The following is a 23,285-nucleotide window of genomic DNA, read 5'->3' on the forward strand; positions in this document are numbered from 1 at the left end:
GCCACACAGGCAGCTGCGCATGCGCCAGCCCTACCCTCGCGACCGTCCCGCCTCAGGACGTGGGCAGCCCAGCGCCGCCCCTGTCGTGGGCAGCCCGGGCGGGACTGCTGCTTTGCACGGTGACGGCAGGTGGCAGTCCTTGGAGCCAGCAGCGGGCTGCCTGTGTTTCCTGCTACGGGAAAACTGCTGGATACATAAGGCTTATGGCTGTTAAAAAGGGTCCTAGTTCTATCGTGACGATGTTGGGAAAAAAAGCCACGCCGTGTAAGATTTCGCTGTCTTTCTGACATGAAAAAAAGGCATTAGTGCACACTAGCTCCAAAAAGGGGGTGTTTAGAACCTGAGGTGGCAGTGTCTCCGCCCTGACTGATACTATGCACTAATATATAGCATCAGTATCAAAGTCACTAGTTTGCTAGCTTTTGTTTCTTTGAGATAACACCTCTGGAGGAAGAGACTGATCTTTGTAGGCCTCAGATACAGAGGTAAAGAATTGTGAATTAAGCAGTTTTCTTGAAGATGAGAAAGCTCCTAAACAATTAAGACTGTCACTAATGAGTCCACACCTCCAAGCATGTGTGAACCTTGGGGTCAGCTAGTGAACAGACTGATGAAGACCATCAGAGGGGGGAGGAAGTCAAGGTTTTTGAATACCCTCCCCAAAAATTCACCAGAGGATGGAAATACACATGTGAAAGAGACATTTATATCTACTAGCATGATCTCTGAAAGGCTGATGAATATGTTAATCAGTTCCCAGAATGTGAGTGAATATGCATGGAATGCTGATATATATTCTTTGTAAGATGCTAGTTCAGGTGTTCAGATGGGTAGAGTCATCCCTTGTGTGCCTGGCTGTAAATAAAAGGAGCATCTACTCCTCAATGCCAAAATCACTGTTGGGGAGTTAACCTGGTGGTTTTGGTAACACTGAGTAGTAAACTTGCTATTCTATGGCTTTGATTTGATTGTTTCCTATTATTCACTGTCTGTTTCTATTAACTCCATAGTAGGAGTCTGATTTTATTGCCAAAACAAAGTCTCCTGGGATTTTTCTTGGGAACTTCTTCATTGTGAGATAATTCCCCTCTCCCCAAACTCCACTAATGTTATGCAAGATTAGATACAATGTTTTGCTGCTCATTCTTACGGAGTGATACTTTTTCCAATCTTGTTTTCCCTGGTGGCTGAGCTTGCAACTTTTGCTTGCTCTCAGTGGGATTTCTTACTCAACTGATTCCTGCTGTGTAGATTATAAATGGACAGGATCAACTCAGCTTTCATATCTGGAAAGAGAGGAGAGAAAGAAACATGTCAAATCTGGGGGAGGGCAGAAGCAACAGCAAAGATTTCTACACCACTTCAAAATACCTTAAATAGACATAATGAAAAATTAGTCATACACCACCTTCCTGCTGGTGTATGCCAGAGGGACGTACTCCTTGTATCAGGAATGTGTAGGCATTAGAGAAGTACCTTATAGGAAAAGCTGAAATGACATCCATTAAGCAGGTTAGAATTCCATCTTGGGTCAGTCAGAAATTTTCCTTCTGTGTTGGAATAAAGCACCTTACTTCCTGCACAAAGTCCTAATCCTTCATTTTACATCTTGGCCATAGCACTTCAGCCACCAAACTTAAGAACAAAAAGACACACAGCATCAATTCTGTACCAGAAGGTTACAGTGGGTCACTAGGCACCAAGTATTTTCTGCAGTTTCCTGGCATCTACCTCAAAAATTATTCAACCTGTGATTAAACACATAAATCCTCATTTTTAGTTAGCTCCCTCTGGGGCTAAACTGTAGCAGTTGCTCCATCACCGGATGACCCTTCCCCAGCAGAGAAGCATCAGAAAAAGGACAGAACACTCACAGGTTGAAATGAAAACAGATGTAATGAAATAATGAAACTGATACCAATGCCAACACAAAGTGTATAAATTTATACTCAGCCCAGTAAAGATACATCACACTAAAGAGGAAAACAGTCCTCAGGAGCAAAGGAAGGAAAAAGAGCAGGATCAGGAGAACCTCAATCAGGAACCTTATATTTCTTCAAACTGCCCCCTTTATACTGAGCTTGACCTTTATGGTATGGGATACATCTGTGAGCCAGCTCAGGTCAGCTGTCCTGGCTAGCTCCAGACTGCTAATGGCCTGTAGCCCATGGCTAGTCTAGGATTCTGTCCCAGCAAAACCAGGACAAAGAGTTAAGTTATATAATATGCAGTCAAAAGTAGTAAGTGTTAACTAAAAAGCCCCCTGCCAATTTGATTTAGTGTTCAGAGCCTCACACAGAGGACGTATAATCCTGAGTGGTGGACTTCTGCCTCCTCTCCCTGACAACTTGTATTTAACTTTGAGATAGGATGGTCTTTTTTTTAAACCTTAAAGCACTGATACTGGGCAACGAGAGATAGTTAAACAGTGTTGATTCCATTGCTGGTCCAAAAGCAGAGTCACTTCTCATCCCAGCTGACTACAAACTAGCACGTTTTTCATCTCTGTAATTTCAGTGAGGGGTATAGGTATTAGAGACAATAAGAATAGAATGGAGTAGGAGAAGAATTACTCAGACTACTAGGTGAACCAAGCTCTAAATACATCCAAGCATTTAATTTACTGAGGAAAGGAATTCTTATAGATGGCTCAAAATTCTAACTCAGCAAAGGCTGCTCTAGGGGTCAGCATGATGATACTGGAAACAATTAACAGTCCCTCTGTTCTGCAGAGCTGGGAAGCCTGTTGAAGGTCATCCAAAGCACTCAGCCTCACTGAGAATCATGCTGCTTTGCTCTGTGATATTGGCTATCCTTTAGTCTTGGATAGGATAACTATATTTTCTTTTTCTCCTCAAAAACTTTATATTATAGAAATACAGGCTTGATCATGACTGGTGCAGCAGCAATAAAATTTTTCATGAGTAATACAAGAGCAGACCTCTGTGTCTGTGTTGAATGAACTACCTCAAAAACCCCAAATAATCCCAATCAATGTTTGTAATAGGGGAACACAGAAGAACAGGCAGCTGCAGACCAGGCAACAGTAATATTTCATTGACACTGCAATTCCAAATGAAGGAAGCAATACAAAGGATTAATCTTGGTGGATCAGGAGTCAGAAAAAATAAAGCTTCATGAATACTGGCAAGAATTTGTTAATTTCTAACTGTTCAGGGATGTGACAAATCAGCAGTGAGGCCTACCCCCACTACATGTTATGGAGCTCATTCTGCATTAAAAACCCAACAGCCGAATCAAACATGTCCAACTGAACAGAGGGAGCATAACAGACCAGTATATCTCCTTGGGAAGTACATCTAGAGTGTCACGAATAGCATACAGGCAGACCAAGACCTTGTTTAGCACAAGACTTGATAGAGTAAGGTAGTGGTTGGACTCAATGATCTTATAGGATTTTTCCAACCAAAATAGCTCTATCATTCTACAATTGTGGTCAATGAGTAAGCATGACATAAATAAAAGGGAGGAAAAATCATATGAATGAAAGTGCAAAAACTGTGAGCACTACAGCAACCATGTTCCGCAGCATAAGAATCATAGAATCATAGAATCAATAAGGTTGGAAAAGACCTCAAAGATCATCAAGTCCAACCTGTCACCCAAGACCTCATGACCACTAGACCATGTCACCAAGTGCCATGTCCAATCCCCTCTTGAACACCTCCAGAGACGGTGACTTCACCACCTCCCTGGGCAGCATATTCCAATGGCTAACGACTCTGTGAAGAACTTTCTCCTCACCTTGAGCCTAAACTTCCCCTCATGCAGCTTGAGACTGTGTCCTCTTGTTCTGGTTCTGGTTGCCTGGGAGAAGAGACCAAAGACAACAACCCCCTCCTGGCTACAACCACCCTTCAGGTAGTTGTAGAGAGCAATAAGGTCTCTCCTGAGCCTCCTCTTCTCCAGGCTAAACAATCCCAGCTCCCTCAGCCTCTCCTCATAGGGCTTGTGCTCAAGGCCTCTCCCCAGCCTCGTTGCCCTTCTCTGGACACGTTCAAGAGTCTCAATGTCCTTCTTAAACTGGCCGGGGGGCAGAACTGGACACAGAATAAACCAGGCAGGAGCAGCCTGTACATATGAAAGTGAAGACCAACAGCTGCAATGTGAAATCAAGTTTGGCTTTAATTCTGAACATGTGCTTACACAATTCTCCCAAGTCTGCCCCTCAATCATTTCTATGCCTAGTCCTTTTTTTTTGGGGAAGAACACTTTTTTTTTTTTTTTAACCTTAAAGTTCTAGACTACATCTGCATCAAGCATGAAGGTGGATTGAGCCATGGGACAATGTGCCATCACCACTTTAATAAGGAAAAACAATTGACTAAACCAAAGTTTAAACATCAGTTTGAACTTTGGGTTCCATTCACTGCATTTCTGCTGGCATCTAGATGCTCAAAAATTGACTGGCATCACATGTTCCTAAAAATGTGTCTGTAAAAATAAAAGGCTATCTCAAACTTGCCCATAAAATTAGGATTTCCCCTTAATTTAGAGAAATTTCCTGAATTCAGGAATTGATCCTAAATAAGGGAATATGCAGGTCTTAATTTATCAGAGATCAAAGGTAATTCTATTGCCTGAAAGCAAAACATTCCTAACTAACAAGGGACCAACTCAGGAACAAGGTATACTCTGTTAACTACAGTTTTTCATCACTTTTTCTGCACTGGTGGCAAATTTGCTTTTCCTGTGGATTTGAGGTGCCTTTGAGTGCCCTTGAATTTGTAAATACATACATACATAGAATAAACCAGGTTGGAAGAGACATTCAAGATCATCGCGTCCAACCCATCAACCAATCCAATGTTTCCTCCTGCTCCCCCAGACCCACGCAAGCTCTTACCTGTACCTTGGTGTAACTCCTTTGTTCAGCTGTCTTTCAGGTGATAAGTGCAAGAATGGAAATGTGCAGCCTCTGGCTTGCTGCCCATTCCTCCCTGGTGCCATGGCAACGCAGACTACCAGATCTGCACTCAGACTCTATGTCTGCTCTGGTCACCAAATGTTTATCAGTAATGCTGAACTTTGCAGTTGTTTTATATTTCCAACAATGGACACCTCCTAAAATGCAGCTTCTTTGATGGATTTCTATTCCAGAAAAATATTTCTTCCAACTGAAGTCAAAATTACACAATTTAAGGCTGTGATCCCTGATCCTTCAACTTGTTTTTTAGATGGCTGGGGCTCTGAATCCATCCTCAAAAAAAGAACCCCAGTTGGTTAACCAGGATATTCCTGCAGGGTCAGGGTCCTCTTCATCACCTGCAAAACCACAACAGAACAGTGCTTGTGCTATCTTGTCCCTTGACACAGACTTCTTCCACACCCCCTCTCTCCTCAAAAGCACTGTGGTCTTCTCCTCAGCTTCTCCATGCAGATTCCAGTGCCAGACACTTCAGTCATCATGGCCTGTGACACCTAAGGTATCAAGAGAGGAAACTACTGTTATGTTTTGAGAAACCACCAGCCCCTTGATCCTCCTTGCTAAAACCCCAGCTCCCTTCAAAATCTCATCCAGTTCCAAGGGAGTCCTGCACAGCACCAGCAAACCCAGAAGGTAAATGCTTCACAGAGGTGTGACATGATACTTTGCTCTTGGTCACCAGCCCAGGCTAAACCACCTCACCTTCTCAGACCATTCATGAGCGTTTGGCTTTGTTCCTCCAAGCCTGCTTGTGGCACCTGCGAAAAAACAAAGCAAAAGGCACATGCTGAGGTACTGCCTGAAACCACAGCCTGCTCATGGGCCTGATTCCCATTTCCTGCTTTTCTCTCTCATCTGGTTGCCTGTCTAGCATCTTTCATTTTGGGCTGCCATGTTGAGCCTCATGTACCCCCTTATAAAACACAAACAATGAGGGGTACTACAACTTCACCAAGAAGACAACAACCTGAGAAAGACCAGCTACTTCAGCTCATTAGTCATGGCTCACCTTGCCTGAGTCACCTCTAATATTTATATGCTACTTTACGCATCACACCTGCAAAGTAGGGAAAAAACCAAACCATAATTTAGTCATACAGCCACCAGTCATATTCTTCCTTCAAAGCCATAAGAAATCCATTTAAAATGCTCTGCTCGCTTCCTCCATTGCTGTTTAGTGCTGATCTTGTCTTCCCAAATCTGAAAAAAGAAAAAGAAAAAAAAAAGAAAAAGAAAGAAAAGAAAAAGAAAGAAAAAGAAAGAAAAAGAAAAAGAAAAAGAAAATGAAAAAGAAAAAGAAAAAGAAAAAGAAAAAGAGAAAGAGAAAAAGAAAAAGAAAAAGAAAAAGAAAAAGAAAAAGAAAGAAAAAGAAAAAGGGAAAGAAAAAGAAAAAGAGAAAGAAAAAGAAAAAGAAAAAGGTCTCCCAGATGCTGATCAAGAGCTTAAAAATTCCAGAAGTCTGTTTTCCCTGGAGGAACATTATCTAGAATGATTAAAAACCCATTTAAAACCCCATTAAAACCCCAGGGTCATTATGAAGGGTTCTCCAACTGACTCCCTTAACAGAAGTAGATGAGTCCTAAAGAACAGAAAACACCAAAAAAGCCCCATGGAAATACATGAAATGTATTGGAAACTTTTGCAACAGCCTGATTAACACCTAGGCAGCTAGAACAAAAATAACGTGCAAAACACCAACTCACCATGTAAGATGTGTTGATAACAATAGGTGAAGTCTATCATCCTCTCTGAAATGTGCCAGAGGAGATGCAAGGTGACAGCAGACATCTCTGGATCCCAGGTACCAAATAGAACTGCACCAGAAGCCAGAAACCAGACTACTCTGGGTGCAAAGATGCCTTTGGTTTCCAAAGGTTCTAATAAGACACAAGGCATCATCACAGGGATTAGAGGTACTCCCTGATGTGTGTGATTTTGCTCTGAACTATAGTTTCCATTCCATAAGTTTATTTTTTCCAGCACTTAAGACTAAGGCAACGAGGCAACCCAGGCAACCCAGGCAACCAGCACCAGAACAAGGGGACACAGTCTCAAGTTGTGCCAGGGGAGGTTTAGACTCGAGGTGAGGAAAAAGTTCTTCACTGAGCGAGTCATTCGTCATTGGAATGGGCTGCCCAGGGAGGTGGTGGAGTCGCCGTCCCTGGAGGTGTTCAAGGGGAGATTGGACATGGCACTTGGTGCCATGATCTAGTTGTGAGGTCTGTCGGAACAGGTTGGACTTGATGATCCTTGGGGTCTCTTCCAACCTTAGTTACTGTGATACTGTGATACTGTGAATTTGTGCTTTACTCTCAGCAGTACTGATCTCAGCTCACAGGCTTGCATCCAAAATGTCAGAAAACATTATGATTTATTGTGAGGACATTTACTTCAATCCAAACCATATTATTTTCAGCTGACATTTGCTTTCAGATTTGGATTTGCTTGGAAGCAACACCAGAATCTGAAATTCAGGCAGAATACATTTGAGAAAACTGCTCCTTGCATGAGAAGAGTAGCTCAAAAACAAAGGAGAAAGTATACAGGGGTTGTGGGGGAGTGCATTGTAACCATCCTCAGATAAACTGAAAATCTAATTTGTAATACACAGAATATGCTTCAAATTGTTTTAGATTATACCTATATAAATATAGATGTTCAAATCTTTTACTACTATTTGCCACAATCTACAGAATTTTGCCACTAAGAAGGAAGCCCCAAAATGTAGAAGAATGGCATCATTAAATAATTAACTGTCTTTTTGGAGTATTTCCAAGTGAAAACAGGTTTGAGGAATACTGAAATTAAGTAGATGCACTCATTTTTCTGTGGAAGAATTGGCCCATGAGATGGCACCACTCTAACAAGGCGAGGTGAAAGCCCTTGTTTTGTGACCGATGAGGGATGGACAGCACCAGCACTGTTCACTGCTGCTGGAGTAAGCCTGTGACCTTGTGTCCGAGGCTTGTAATGTTCGCCTTTGTGCGGGGCTTTGTCTTGACATGTAAAGTTGCTGTGATTGCTGCAGAAGACAAATTATGTTGTGGATTTATTTCCTGTCCTCTTTGCTGGCTCTGGTTTGGGAGGGGTTAAAGAGCATCTGTCTTGCTCCCTAAATGTAAGACAGTAGCCTGTTGCACTGCTTTTTAATATGCTTTATGTTTCTGAAAGGAAAAGAAGTTTTAGTGTTCAAGGTGAGGAAGTAAGAATAAAATATGTAGGTTTTTTATGTATTAGTGGGACAAGACAACTCTGCCACTGTTACAAACTGCATGCTGAAAAGCATGTAAGTAATGTAATGTAGTGTACAAAAGCAACAGAGTTATGCATGAGACTCTTTAAGGTGTAGAATGTGATGTGACAACATCTTTATGTGCAACATTAGAAGGCTATTTCTTGGCATTATTCAGTATCGGTGTTGTTTCTTGTTTTGTTGCTGCAAAACAGTATTGACTAAGACATACTGGAAGTCTAAATCTTTTAGTCATATGTTTGCAGAAAGGAGAAAAAGTGCAAAAGGAGAAGTGAAAAAAAACAAACAGCCAACTAGTTGATTTGAGTCAGTTTTATTGTGTCAATTGTGACATGGTTGCTTACAAGGAAGAGATGGGTTTTGCTAATCTAGGAAGTCCTCTCCTAGTATCTATTTCTTCTTATAGAACTAGGCATCAGAAGCTTAGGTTGATGCATGAAAATAGGAGTTTGGGGAAGGATTTTGTTGCACTAGAATGGTAGTGGAGTCTGGGCTCTAACCAGAGTCCTAGTTCAAGGTTTCATTCAGCCCATAGAATTTCCGTTAGTTGATGAGTTCTGGTCTGGAAAGAAAATGGTGTATTTAGGGGCTTGAGAAGAATGCCTTAATGTTTAGGGTGAATATACAGCAGCTGTGAGTCATGACACTGAACTGAGAAAAAGAAGGTAAATGCAAAAGGGAAAAGCTGGCACAAAAAGTGAAATGTGTGTCTTTATTTTAAGGAGACCATAATTCCACTGGATTGGGTCCAGGGTTCTGCTGGACTGTATAAAGACCTAGAAGGTCATTGTTACGACTTGGCACTGGCTTTGATTTCTCACAGAGTTTGGAAGAGTTCAGACATGGAGTCATGATGCTGATTGCCTCTCCTCTTCAGGGAGAGGGATCAGCAGACAAAGAAGGATATTTCACTCTTAATATTGAGCAGTTTGTGTTAAGTCAACAGAGGGACATTTTACCAAAAACCACTGTTCAGCAGGAAACAGATCACACAGCTCCCCAAGGTTTGCTGCAGGATGCATCATCCTATTAACTTGGCAGGAACTGGTAGAAAAGCATGTATTGGAGGTTGCATGGAAGTAGTGAAAAAGCAGGAGGGAGTGAAAATGCTGTGTTTGTGTAGTGAAGTTACAATCTGCAGCTAAATATTTGTGGATTTTCTTCCATTTGGGTGTTTGCTCTCACACTTTCAGAATCATAGAATTGTTTAGGTTGAAAGAAGCTCTAAGATCATTGATGCCAACCATTAAATGGTGCTGAATAGATTTCTTGTCCTAATTTCCTATAGCTTGCAAATTAGTAGGGGAATGGCAAGAGAGGAGGATAAAGAATGAAAAGGAAAGATCAGTTTCCCCGGTTTGAAACCAGAAATTGCTGGCCTGCCTTTTGATTTTGGATGTGACACTCAGATCCACCAAGCCATGATGTCACCAAGCAGTACTAAAAATCTCTGCACACCACTTTCTCTCTTGAACCAAGGGAGCCTGTTGTCTGGTTTAATTCTTCTGTCAGCTTCTCAGGTGTTTTCTGTCCAGGGCATAAACTCCTTGGCATTTGCCAGGCTTAGATGCTCATGAACCTGTCTGATAAAGGACTCACACATTGAGGCCCTTCAAGGGGTTTGTGTCTCAAAGTCTTAATGTTGTCCTTATTCCTTTTACTTATTAAGGGTTATGAAGGTTAAGCTACAGTAAAGTCATACTATAAATTTTCTGCCCCCCTGACTCTGGTGCACATACAGTTAATACTGGGCAGGTGACAACATGGATTTGGAGGCTCCTAGTGCTATTGGCTTTGGTCTGTGTGTAAGCAGAGTAGTGCTATAAATAAATACATGTCATACGATGTCATATGTAAATATGGTATTGAGTGGTGCATAAATGGAATAGTTGTATGCACTATAAGACATTATATGATGTGTACTCATTGTATATGTATTATTGTATAAATATAACATATATCAGCTGCTTCCTGCCACGCAACCTGAGGCACTTCATATAACATAGGGTAGAAGTTACTCCTTTCTGGAAATCATTTTCCACTGAAAGCATGAGAGGTTAAAGCTGTTTACATTGTGTGTTCTCTGCTAGTGCTCTGGCAGCCATGTCCACAGGAGACTCACAGCATGCAGGAGGCAGCAGCAGCACCATAGCTCCATCTCTGTGGCCCATCGGGAAGCCTTCCAAGTGCCTCCTGATGTGTTCTGTGAGCCAAGGTGAACACGCTGTCCCTCTGATTTGCTGGCAATCAACAGAGCATCAGTGGAGCAAATGTGATTCCTGGAAACCTTGGGGAGGCAGGCACCATGGTGCAGCTCCAGGAGCTGGCCACAGGAATAAGATGCTGTATGGGGGGAGGCTTTGATGTAAGATTCTTTCCAAAGGGTGAGAAATGGGGAGGGATGCAGATGTCCAGTGGGCAGCATCTTTTCTAGCACTTGTTCTGGCATGCACTTTGTGGAGACAGACACATCTGAGGACAAGCACAGGCAATGACACTGAATGGATGACACCATTTCGACAGTTTATCCCTAAACTAGCATAAAAACAGGTTAAAAGTTTAATCAGGAAAGGATTGATATAGGATAGATGATATATAGAGCAATACTCTTACTTCTTCTCCAGCATTTGTCTCCCTCTGCCTGTGTTCAGCCTGTGCAGTCTTCAGCTGGAGCAAATTGTGTTTTGCCAGCCAGAATATCACAGAGTTTTAAATAAGCCTTTCATGCTGCTGACTATGCTCAGGGCAAAGCTCCTCTCTTGGCAGAGTCCACCAGGGTGCTGCTTGCCTGTGGGAATCTGAGATCTTAGCTAAACCTCTGATATGTTTTATTTTGTTCTCTGGCCTTCTTGGTGTAGGTGTGAACTGGCTTATCCAGATTTTAAGTGATTTGATATTTACAACTCTCCCGAGTAAATCGGTAAGTACAGAACTACCATTTATTGACTGTGGAGATCCAGATTCCACTTGAAGTCTGTTGTTTTCTCCCTCCTGCACCCCCGCACACACGTTATTAAAATGAAATCATGCAGCAAGTAAAGATATTTCTCCTGAGAGGGGAGAAAAGATAATCTTGGATGACTAATGTCTTTTGATTAGGGGCTGTTTCACACAAGCGAGTCTCACAGATCATTGCTGCACCCATGTAATAAACCTGTTCTCACTCACTGTTCTGTTTATTTCTAAAGAGAATGAAGGAGATTCCTTTGCCAAGGATTTTGGTAACACATCTGAATTATGATTGTCTCTCCAGGTATGTTTTCAAGAACAAAGCCAAGGTGGGCTTTTTCCTTTTTCCATGGACAAGCTTCATCTTTCTGATGGTACCAGTATGCAAGAGTAATTTTGGGGCCATATCCAAATGCCTGGGTTGGTTTATCACCCTCTACAATTTACAGTAGCCTTAGGGGTGCTGTAGTTGACATAGACAAGAATGGCTCAGCGCAGTGCAGAATGGCAGTGCTCAGAAATGGCTGGAATGTCACACTTTCCTCTTTTATGCTACTCTCTTCTGTGCACAACTGCAATGGGAATGAAAGTGGTAGCAGTATCCCTGCAATGCTGAATGTCTCCTGGTACTCAGTCACTGAACAATGATGAGCACTTAGAAGATGTACCAAAGATGAAGAAAATAATTGGTTAAGAAATGGGGATTTTTTTCCTTATGTCATTGATATGAAACAAAACCCCGTAACGTGTCTAACAGAAGAATTTAATATGCATAACATGTTGTCAGAAGTGTTTATGCTTCTGTCAGGATTACAGTCTCTTAGGATTTCAAGTACATTATTGCCATACTTTGCAAAATGGGAGATGATTGTAACAGCTGCAATTTCCTGAAGGAGAATCAAACAGAGCTTTTCTTAGCAGGGGTTTGGCAAATGGTTCATAATAATTTTGCAGGTCTTTCGTAGTTATGGGATAGTATTCAATGACAATATTACAGCTTTTCCAGTTGCTTCTTTCTACAATTGCTTCATGACCTAAACAAATCGTAGAAGTGGTAACATCTTCTTTGTTACAATTTGTTCTCCATGCTTTAAGTAATAAAATATTTTGTAGCCCCTGGTATGTTATTAATTGCAGAACATTTGGTTATAGTCTCAGTTTGGTTGCCAAGGGAAAGGAATGATCTAAAATTGTTGATCTCTTTCTCCCACTGCAGATACTAGTGCTGTTTCAAAACCCTAAACATACAGCTGTTTAATTTTTCTATTTCCATAATAATTTGCCAAATGTCCCCAGTTCCAGCTCCTGGGATTTTTCTCAGAGTACATGAATGGAAAACGTATTGTTATTGTTACTGAATGTAGCTGAAGAAGCAACAGAAAAAACAGTGTTTTAAAAACAACTAAACGGGGCCTGTGGGAAAACAGCTGTGTCATAATTAGTTTACTGATGGCCAGACATCATGATAAAGGAGGCAGCTGAATGCCAGAATGGGAAAAATGTCCAAAAGATACTTTGCTGCTGGATATTGTGGTCTTCCAGGTAAGGATGAGGAAGTTACATGGCAGCATTGGGTCAAAATTCTGCCACTTATTGATAGAGGAAACGCTACAGCTATGAAGTGGTAATGAATGACAGTTTGTCTTTACTGTTTCAGCATACCTCATTAGCAACCCAAATTTTAGGTTGAGTGATACGTGGCTCTGACTTTTTAGAGGTGTTTAAATGACAAGAGAATATCAGAGGGGAACCACATAGTGAAAGTCATTTTTCCGAATGGACACCATTTACATGCAAAAGTTTAGAGGAAGCCTGTGTTATTCCATTGTACAGTACGATATCACAGAAAGGACAGGCCATTCCATTTGCTTATTTTGATGTAACCAACAGGCAACAGAAGGCAATTCTCCAGTCAGAAATAAGTACTCAGTAAGAAGGTCACACTGATGCTTTTTAATCTTCTTTATAGTCAGCTGATCATGTAGTCACCTGGAACAAACACATGGAAGATGACACTATTACAATCATAATATATGAAGACCTTAAAGCAGATGCTGTGTACTAACAGGCAAAACACATCTGATCCCATTCCTTGAAATCTGCTGAAAGGAGCAGCAAAATGCAGAGGTTTCTGAAAGAGAAAATCAAGTTGGTTTTAGTGACAAGTTGAATCTAGCTATACAAAATGCAGAAAGCATACTGAGAAGGAAAGTATGTATTGTTAATAGATGATGGCAATGTGCATCACAGGTGTGCAATTCCTTTTAGAGAGAAAGCATATTGCATGTCTCCCTTTCACTGTATGGATTTCAGAACCTGACTGCTATATAATTTTCAAAGTTAGGTGTTGCTTAAAAACCCTGATTGTGCTTCAGAAAGGTGTCACCTGATTTCATCACAAAGGCTAGTACCATTTGGCAAAGCCCTGTTTAACATGATTAGCAGAAGTGTCCTACAAATAGCAGGCCCTTCAGTCATGGTAAGTGGTTAGCACCAACTAAAATGAAATTTTTTATTTTGGCTTTTGTGGGAACTGGGGATAGCCTAGCACTCTGCCTATGGAGTGCCTCCACAGTTGATTAAGCTGTGTCTTTTAGTCATGGATCAGGCTAGAACTGTAGACTCAGATAACCTCAGACTGAGGGCTCTCCAAAATCTAGACTAAAGGTAGACTGCAGCTTAAGGCAGTGTCTTGTTGCACTGCACAAAGCTCTTGCAGTTAAAAGAAAAATCTTGGAACTTTCAGGGTTGCTTTCACAACTGCTGGCCATCTTTTATGGTCTTCTGCAGCTATATAAGGTGTATGTCAAAGCTATGAAGAGAAACCAGTAGCTTCCTATGTTCACGCTTTACTGAAGACACCAAACATAAGGCAAACCAAGAGTGTATTCTAGGGTCAGAGATTCTTGAAGGGAAAAAAAAGAAAAATAAAAAGAAATAAAGGATTATCCTAAAATATGGTAATAAGAGAGACAAGGTAGTTTTTTTTTGCTTTAAATCATATTCCTTGGTTCTTACATTCAAGACTAATATTTTACTTTTCTTTGTATTCCAGGTGTGGTTGGAGACTGGAAGAAGTGTTTCCCTGAAGCTCAGAACCAAATGAATGCCAAATTGAAAGTATGCTTATAAGGAGCTAAGCTGGGAGTAAAGTTAAAATATGATCTGTACTACAAGACCTGAACCTCCTTTACAGAAAAAAACACTCATATTCAGCATGCTTTTCATACACTTTTATGAAATGAAATAGAAACCAGGACAATATCTGATTTAATAATTTTGAAAATGCATGCAATTTGCAAACCTGTTTCTGCTGTCTTAACTTACACAAGCAATGCTTGCTCATGCAGTTAGCATCATTAACTTCATGGCATTCTCTTAAATAACCTGTAGCTGTTTGGCCTCACCTGGTTTTTACCACTGTTTTTCTGCTGTAATTTCATGCTACCTGGTAGAATCCTGTGTGGAATAAATATGCAGCAGGTAAACCTACTGAAACCACTGGAAATCTATTTAGGATGTTTGAAGACATGTTTTTAAATATCAACATGAAGTATCATTTTGATTCATAATTACTAAATTAGTGGTATTCATATATAGTTTCTGTTTTCATGCCACAAAATGAAATTTCAAAAGGTCTTGTTGCTACTTTCTATTTGCAAATAAATGTGAGAAAAAAAGTAAAGGAACTCAGTAGTGGAAACACTTTTGACAGTGTTAAATTTTATTCTGAACTATTGAAGGAATTGCATTGGACAAAACTTGCTTATGGCAGTTGGAGTCCACCTCCTGGTGGTGGCTTGCTTTATTGCTTAACCTCAGCACAGGGTTACTCATGGGGGAAACTGGAAACACATGTTGAGAATATCACATTTTCCCCATGTGATTGTTAGGACTCCAGAGCCCTCATCCTGCTTTGGATGTTGAAGTGAATGAAGAAACTCCTGGCTAGGCAGCAATGGGAGGAAGTCACTTCTTTATGGTATCAAGTCAAGGAGGTTGGTACCTATCTGGTTTACTTGCTTAGAAGAAGGACTTTTTATACATGGGAGAAGTAAGTGTACTACTTGCATTACCATGGAAATAGAGCCTTTGCCTGGGGTTGCCAGTATTACTTTATGCCCAACAGTAGTATGTGTGAACTCAGAGACAGGATGTGGATTTTCTTCTGGATGTTGGGGAATTTTGAAGTGCCACTGCCTAGAACAGAAAGACTTTGGTGGTGTCAGAAGACCAGTGTGCCCAAGATGGATGAACATAGAATGGTCTCATAAAGGATTGCCTTTTTAGGCTGCTTTTTTGCCCTGGGGAAGGTGGTTAAACATCAGTATTTGGCTGCTGGTTATTTTCCATAGTAGAGGCATTTCTTTATCTCTGAAGTAAAGGACCACAAAGAAAAAAGTACACTGAGAAGGATTATGTGGGTAATGGGCACACAGTTGCTAATTTAGCCAGCAGGGAAGGTTACAATTTGTCAGCTTCTGTCTGAGAAATACCTGCCTTAAGCATGGTAAGTGACTTGGCAGAAGGAGTGTTTGTTACAGCAATATTGGGTAAAAAATACACCTTAGCCAGTTTGAAAACACAGGTATCAGATATTTGAGGTGTTGACACAGGTGGACTCTGTGAGGCTTTCTACTGCACACTTTGTTAGCTGATGGTAAACACAGCAAAATCCCAGTCATTCAGTGATAATGAGAATCCCTTTATAAAAGTCTGATAGTGATGAAGAAATTATTATGGTAAATTAACTTCAATGCATACCTAGGAACAATTAATTTTGCAGTCAAATCTCCACAAAATCCTGTTTGTCTGTATTTCCTGGTATATTCCCCTTTTAATTTTTGTCTCCTATTCTAGCTGTGTTTGCTATAACAAAGAAAACTGCATACAGTTCACTGATGGCACAAAAAAATCCAGCAGTTGGTCCTTTAGGTTGACTAGCTGAGATGCCAGTGTCTCAAAGACTGGCATTCACATGGTGGGAAGAAAGAATTGATGCAGATGTGAATTTGCTTTCGAAATTAACAGCTGTAATAATGACTATTTAAAATAAGTAAACCAAAAGTGATGTTCAAGTCACGATTGAGGAGCAAAACAGAAGACACAAAACCAAACTGTATCAGAGTAGGTGGGTTCATAGCAAGCAAATGAAAGTTTCAGGTCACTAAAGCTATCTCAAGCAAATATGAGGTTCCTTACAAGCTTCACATAGGCACTGGGGAAAGCATCAGCATCAGCTGTTCCTGCTGCAATAGTAGGTCAAGATGATTACAAAGCAGTTAACAAATGGAAGTTCAAAAGGCTTTGGCTGAGGATGATGTTGAAACAGGAGCACTATTTCCTTTTAAAGTAGGTGCCTGCAATTCAAGAGCGAATCCTATTAAAAGATGCTTTAACAGGCTGTTCTTAAACTTTTGCACCTTTGAACTATCAAGGTTATTTAAGATGAAGTTGTTTGTCTGACTGAAGTAATACTTTGTAGGTTACATTCTTAAATTCCTTATCTGCACATTCTTCCCAGTGTGTATTCACACCCTAATTAATTGGCAGCTAATGATGAGCATTAAGAACATCATGTAGAAGACCAGTGAGTGTAAAGCACAACTGATTTTTTTTTTCAGCTTTGAGTGTATTGTAGGTTTGCTTCTGTTAACAATGATGTAGTGGGGAAGAAAGCTAGACATCATGTCACCAGAGCAAGGGAGAATTTGTACCTTCTTCAAGCACTTAAACACATTCAGGATGAAAAAAACACTGTGAAGTGCTTTGAAGTGGTGGCTTTGAAGGTCAAATCCAGTAGCCCACAATGACTGCAGCTATTGACAGCAGTTAAACTACATAAAAGATTCAAACCCAGAAGAAAAAGTAAACTCCTCTTTGTGGAAAATTTCCAGTTATATATTATTTCAGCTATACATGTAATGAGCAATTTTAGGTATAAAATTTCCATGCCTATGTCTTATACTTTATATATGTTTTCACTTTTATAGTTTTCTTTGTATTATGGTACTTATCAGTAAACCTTCAAATGGTATTTTTGACACATAACATTTACAGAATGTGTTTGATCTACCAGTTTCTAAAGAAGGTGTTCTTTTTCTCATTCCTTGACTATAGTTCTGATTTCATTTTTCTGTACTTGTGACCTGCTTCACACATCATTTTCCAGACCTTGTAGGTACTTACGTGTCTGCATTTAGGGTAATCAGTAAATACTGCTCCATTAGTACTTCTTTCACCTCTACTTCCCTTCTAAACTGTTAAGTAATAATCATTAGGCAGGAAGGAGTATTGAAATTATATTGAAAGACAGATTCGAGGTCTTCTCAGAAAAAAGAAGCATGAATTTGTTTTGTATGCAACAGGTGGTTCCCTTGTGTGTGTTTAGGGTAATGTAACCAAAAAGGAAAAGAATTCTGCTACAGAATTATAATAAAATACAATGGGATCAAAGCAATATGAAACAGAGCTCAATTTTCTCATTTACAAAATGCAAGCATTTCATATTGCAGCACAATGCAGTACATTGATTGGAAAGATATCTAATGAAGACTTGAAATAGAAGTGCTGTAAAAGTACAGGGTGCATATGACATCCATAGGAACAGCAAATAACTTTTTTTTTTTGAGTGTAGACTGGCTATCAGAAAGGATGCCTAATGGATTTATAATGAAAGAGGACATGAAATACAGTTGTTGCAATCTTATTATGACAGCAAATACCTGGGCTTGTATTCTTAAAGGAGTTTGTTGTTGAAATCCTATAATTTTGATCTGAATTTTAGCTGAGTGATCACCTTTGGTGATGATTATCACTTTCTGTTTTGCTCTTAACACACTTCAGAATTTGGCAATATACACTAGAAGCATTGAAATGAGACTGGTCAGTGCTTGTTATGTATATTAATATTGTCAGGATTGATGCAAAGGAGAGAAATAGAGAAAAACAATATTATGAATAAGAGCATACTGCATCAGTGCTGTTTGCATTGCTGGTGCACTCTGTTAAATGCTCACATTCAGGTCTTTATGATCATGCATACAAGTGTTCTCCATCACCTTTTGTAATACTTGAATATTAACTAATATGAAGTATTAGCTGATAAAATATTCAGTTTGCATCTGAATGGCAAGATTTTCTTATGATCGCTTGGTTTCTGCAATAACTTTAGAGGCTTGAGTAAGACAGAAAATGAGTCTTTGACTTTGCTGCAACTGTTAGGCCCTCAGGAGCAGTCAGGAAGTGAAAGGAGGCTGGGAAACTGTTGTCTTGGGAGGAGTGTGTATTTGTAAATAATGTAAGTTTATTGACACATGCTTGTGGGGTTGCCAGCAAATTCCCTGCTGTTGTGCATTTTAGAAGCCAGTGAAGTCATTTTCACTACTAAAATACTCATTAGCATTTCCCCAGCAGGTAAATAAGTCGTAGTTTCATTATTACCTGTTTCTGGTATATCCATAGACAATGCATTATATCCTCAGAGGAAAAAAATGAAATTCAAGGTAATCTTAGGCATTAGACATATGTCCCAAGATGTTAAAACATGCCCCCTCCAACAAACAATCAAAAATGGAATGTTTATATTGTTTTTTCTTCTTAATTTATATTCTGCAGGCAGAGAGTGATGGGAATAGCTTCTGCAGATGTCCAGCCCACTCTCTTCTTTCATTCTTTGGGTGAGTATTTATGCTGACTATGATTTGTATTATTTTTCCAAATTTCCCCCCCCCCCCATTTTTTTCCACCCTGTTGTTTTTTTTTTTTTTTTCTAATGTCATGGAATCTCTTTTTCCTGACTTTTACCTATTTAGAAAATATTTTTTTTTCCTTCCTCTTCCCCCCCTCCTCCTCTCAGCCAGCTACTGTATTTGTCTTCACTTAGAGTGTGTATCCTATGAACACCTGTCTTCCTTTCTGCAGTGGTACCAAAGGCACAGTCAGCCAGCATCACTAAGCAAAAGTTACCTTAATGTTGAGGTGCTGAGGGAATATACATAGAAACTTTATGTACCAAGGCTGTGAGGTGCTGAGACCTTATGCCAATGAGAGGGACCCTGTGGTCTGGTCTGCTTGTGCCTGGGCAAGCTGGGGCATAGCCTGGTAGAGGCTGCCTCCACAGAGGCACCAATAAATAGTCTCCCAGATAAAGAGTGGCCCTTGCCTCAAGAGGATGCAATGTTAATTGGAGTAGGATAAGGCACAGTGGTAGTGGTTGGGTTTCCTTGCACCTCAGTCCCTCTGAAGTTGGCGGGGGATGCCTGCAAGTGTCATGTCAGATGTGGTCTAGGGCTATTTTCACACTGAGGGGAGGTTGTGGAGGGAAAATCCCTCTTACCTCACCTTGCCTCAGGGGCACTGGGAAAGTGAGGTCTTCCAAGGCTGCCAACAGTCCTCTGGCTTGGGGCTCTCCCACCACAGGAGTTTTCTCTCTTGGGCTGTCCAGCACTACATGGCCTACTTTTAAAGGTGATAGGTGCTGTTCTCATCTCTGAAAAATACGGTTCAACTCTCAGACCTGGCTGGGGTGAAAACATGGTGGCTGACACATCTCTTGTGCCAGTCTGCCTGGGGTGAGCTGTGGTTGCAGGGTGGTGGTAAATGAAGTTTCCCATGCTGTCTAAATCATGACCTCCTGAGAATTTTTTAGCAGTAAAGCCTGGCTGTGGCCTTACCAGAGAGAGAAAAACATGCTGCAGGAGGTTGTAGAGGGACAAGAGCACACAAAACAAGCAGTCAGGAGGGTGGGTCTGAAGGCTGTATGTGTTTAATAATCTCCATGTGGCTGGAGATTATAATTTGAAGCAAAAAAGCCTTGGGAAAGCCAGCTGCAAGGTGATGCTGGTGGGAAACATGCATGTGCTGCAGACTCTCAGCAGAGTAACAAATGTGTTGTAGCGCTGCGGGCTGCTCAGGCTTCCTGTGTCTCACTGTAGAAGAGCAGTAATCATGGTGGAGGAGTAAACAGGGCAGTAAACAATCTCTGCACTTATCAAATGTGAATGTCTCCGTGGAACTTAATTTCTCTTTGAGGTCATTCTACGCCTCTCTGACCCCTGTGCCCAAAGTATTGCAGTTTTAAATAAGCACTCTGAAGCATAAGAGACACAGGGTGTATTTTATATATGGGCAATTTCAAAGTTTCCATACAGTGAGGGGCAAGTCCTCTAGGGCTCTCTTGTGTTGCATTTTTCACCGCCAGTGTTTTGAGCGGTTTACGATATAGGGCCATACAAGTGCTTTGTCCACAAATGAATCATGTGCTGAAAGCCCAAGGGTACCAAAAAGAGATGAAAAACGCATTAATACACAAAGACATCTATGTAATGCTGTAGAGTAAGTATCATTATTAACTGTTGAAAATACAAAGCTATTTGCCAGCATGACAGACCCTCCAGAACAACAATAACGCAAGTAGCCTGAGCTTGCTTCAGAAGCAAAGATGCTCCAATTTGAGAATTAAGTAAAAATCACTCAGGTGAAAAAGAATGTATATGATAATGTTAGCTTGGCTACAGCAATGCTGCAGCTTTTCAGCAGCACAAAAGTGGAGATGGCTTCTGACACACACTAAGGAAAGTGTATCAAAGGAGTCAATAAGGCAAATCACATTCATTGAGGAAGGAACAATTCAGTTGGAAAAAGAGGGAAATTAAACCAAACTCCTTGCAAAAATATGAACATAAGTACAGAATTAGTTGCAACTGAAGAACACAAAAGTTAGGGCAAGATTGCTTAAGGCATATGTTGAAAGAAACAAAATGAATATTTTTTGTGGCTTGTTCATAGACAAGATGGTGAGGCAGGAGTCTTCTCTAGTCTGGGAGCTGCTTAGCCATGATTATTGCAGTTCCAAGGACTCAGGACAGCAAAGGCCACAGGACAAATTTGTCAGCTAACACAATCTTTGAATTACTTGCTTGCTATGCCTTCAAAAGATGGTATAGGACTCTGACAAAAAAGGATTGAAGAAAGGATTTTCATACATAAAATGGCATGTGTTTATTTAAAACAGCACCACAAATCACCTGTCAGAGGGGCTGTTTTGAAGGAAAAATGGAGGGTAAAGGGACATGTACCATGCTGAAGCCCAAGAAGTACCTTCAGGTTCTGCATTCCAGGTCCCCTCACTGCCTGCTGATGGGGAGATGTGCTATATTTTGCAGTCTTTTCTAGCAGTTAGCTGCAGTGATTGCCTGCCCTCTTTCTGCTGCTCCCATTCAGCATGCCAGGCACTGTGAGCTGCCTTCTTGGGTGCTTTACTTCTCCACATTCACTGTACCAGGGATGTCATCATGCCAGACTGGGCTGATTGGTTTGTAGTCTGGTTGCTCTCAAATTGCTTTCCTTGAGGGGGCTGTCAGAGCATATGCATGGTTTGCTTAGATCTTCATTGAAGACAAGTGGCTCTCCGTAGCAAGTAGCTCTTGTGCATTTACTCTGGAGTGCTGTAGTTATAGCCCTCCCCAAGGAAGCTGCAGAGAGAGTGTATTGGCTTGCACTGACAAGCTTGTGTGTTATTTGCTCCAGAGAGTATACACCAACTCTTTCTTCTCCTTGCCACTTTTCCATGCTGTCACATGGACAGTCTTTCCATACTGCATCTGTTTTCACTGAAAGCCCAGGGTGTCTAAATTTCTCAGTGACCATGAAAGAATAAGCATTTGGGCTCCTCACACTGCCTGTCAAGTGGTAGGCAGACTGCATACTGACAATACTGTCATCACTGTCTGGGGGCAGGCAGGGAGATGCCTGCCAGCAGGAGGTCAAGTCAGCAGAGGACTTAACTTTCAGAAGGTATGGAAATAGTGTGCTCTAATGGCACAGACCAGGGCCAGTGAGGTAGACCAACTAGTCTCCAGTCTGATAGATCGTTTTATCTGTGTAGCCAGAGCTGCCTTAGGGGAGAAGTGGACTGAAGATTGGTGCTGTCAGGTACCCTTTCCATGGTTAGGAGCCAGGACATTGTTGGCATCTACAGTGTGAATATGCCAGAGATACCAGATAGTGTGCTGTTCTGCTATGTTGCTTTTCTCTCTCAAGTAGTAGGGATATGAATAGGGTCCCCTCACTTTAGGAGGGATGTTGACTTGCTGGAACGTGTCCAGAGAAGGGCAACAAATTTGGTTAGGGGTTTGGAACACAAGCCCTATGAGGAGAGACTGAGGGAGCTGGGGTTGCTTAGCCTGGAGAAGAGGAGACTCAGGGGTGACCTTATTGCTCTCTACAACTACCTCAAGGGAGGTTGTAGACAGGCAGAGGTTGGTCTCTTCTCCCAGGCAACCAGCACCAGAACACAGACTCAAGCTGCACCAGGGGAGGTTTAGGCTGGAGGTTAGGAGGAAGTTCTACACAGAGAGAGTGATTGCCCATTGGAATGGGCTGCCCAAGGAGGTGCTGGAGTCACCATCACTGGAGGTGTTTGGGAGGAGACTTGATAAGGTGCTTGGTTTCATGGTTTAGTTGATTAGGTGGTGTTGAATGATAGGTTGGACGCAATGATCTTGAAGATCTCTTCCAACCTGGTCTGGTCTACTCTACTCTACTCGGCAGTAAGTGGATATGACACAGTGGTAGCCTCTCAGCCCACATGAGTGTGCCAGGAGTTATGGCCATTCCTTCAACACTGCTGAATGTGATGGGACTCAGACCTGTGCTGAGAGCCTGAGAACCTCTGAGTGACTCTGGGGCTCAGCAGTGTGATTGAGAGTCCCACAACAGATACAACAGGCTTGAGTAATCCAGCTTGCCAACCCTGAGCCAAATTGTGGCCCAGTGGCCAAATGTAATGTCACTGTATCCCAAGGCGAACATGGAGGGTCTGTGTTGCCATGAGGCTGCTCATGGGCTTACTGCTGGGCTCTTGTGTAATTGGCAGCCATATTGGTGCATTGGAAAAGAAAAGCAGTGAATGATTTGATTTTGGAGATGGTCTGGAAAATGGTGGCTGTTATTTGAGTATTTAGATATTGGTACAGGCACTCAATGATATTTTTATGGTAGAATTGAGTGTAATTTGGTTGTGTTCTGAGGTGATTATATACAAATCACTTTGGTTTAGAAATGGTTGTTTAGAATTAAATGAAATATAATATTGCTGGGGTTCACAGACTCTGCTAATTTATATGAACATAA

General features: G+C 41.2%; 1 protein-coding gene across 1 annotated transcript; it reads left to right on the forward strand.

Moving 5' to 3' along the window:
- Positions 1-19: 19 nt before the first annotated feature.
- SULT6B1 (sulfotransferase family 6B member 1) lies at positions 20-14,333 on the forward strand. Its single transcript, XM_054162295.1, is given in 9 exon segments — positions 20-129; positions 10,292-10,416; positions 11,060-11,165; positions 11,383-11,479; positions 12,367-12,457; positions 12,460-12,494; positions 13,120-13,208; positions 13,941-13,951; positions 14,206-14,333. Coding segments are annotated over 9 exon segments (792 nt in total).
- Positions 14,334-23,285: the final 8,952 nt, after the last annotated feature.

This window comes from Dryobates pubescens, chromosome 6 (genome assembly GCF_014839835.1).
Source record: "Dryobates pubescens isolate bDryPub1 chromosome 6, bDryPub1.pri, whole genome shotgun sequence".
Classification (NCBI taxonomy): Eukaryota; Metazoa; Chordata; class Aves; order Piciformes; family Picidae; genus Dryobates; species Dryobates pubescens.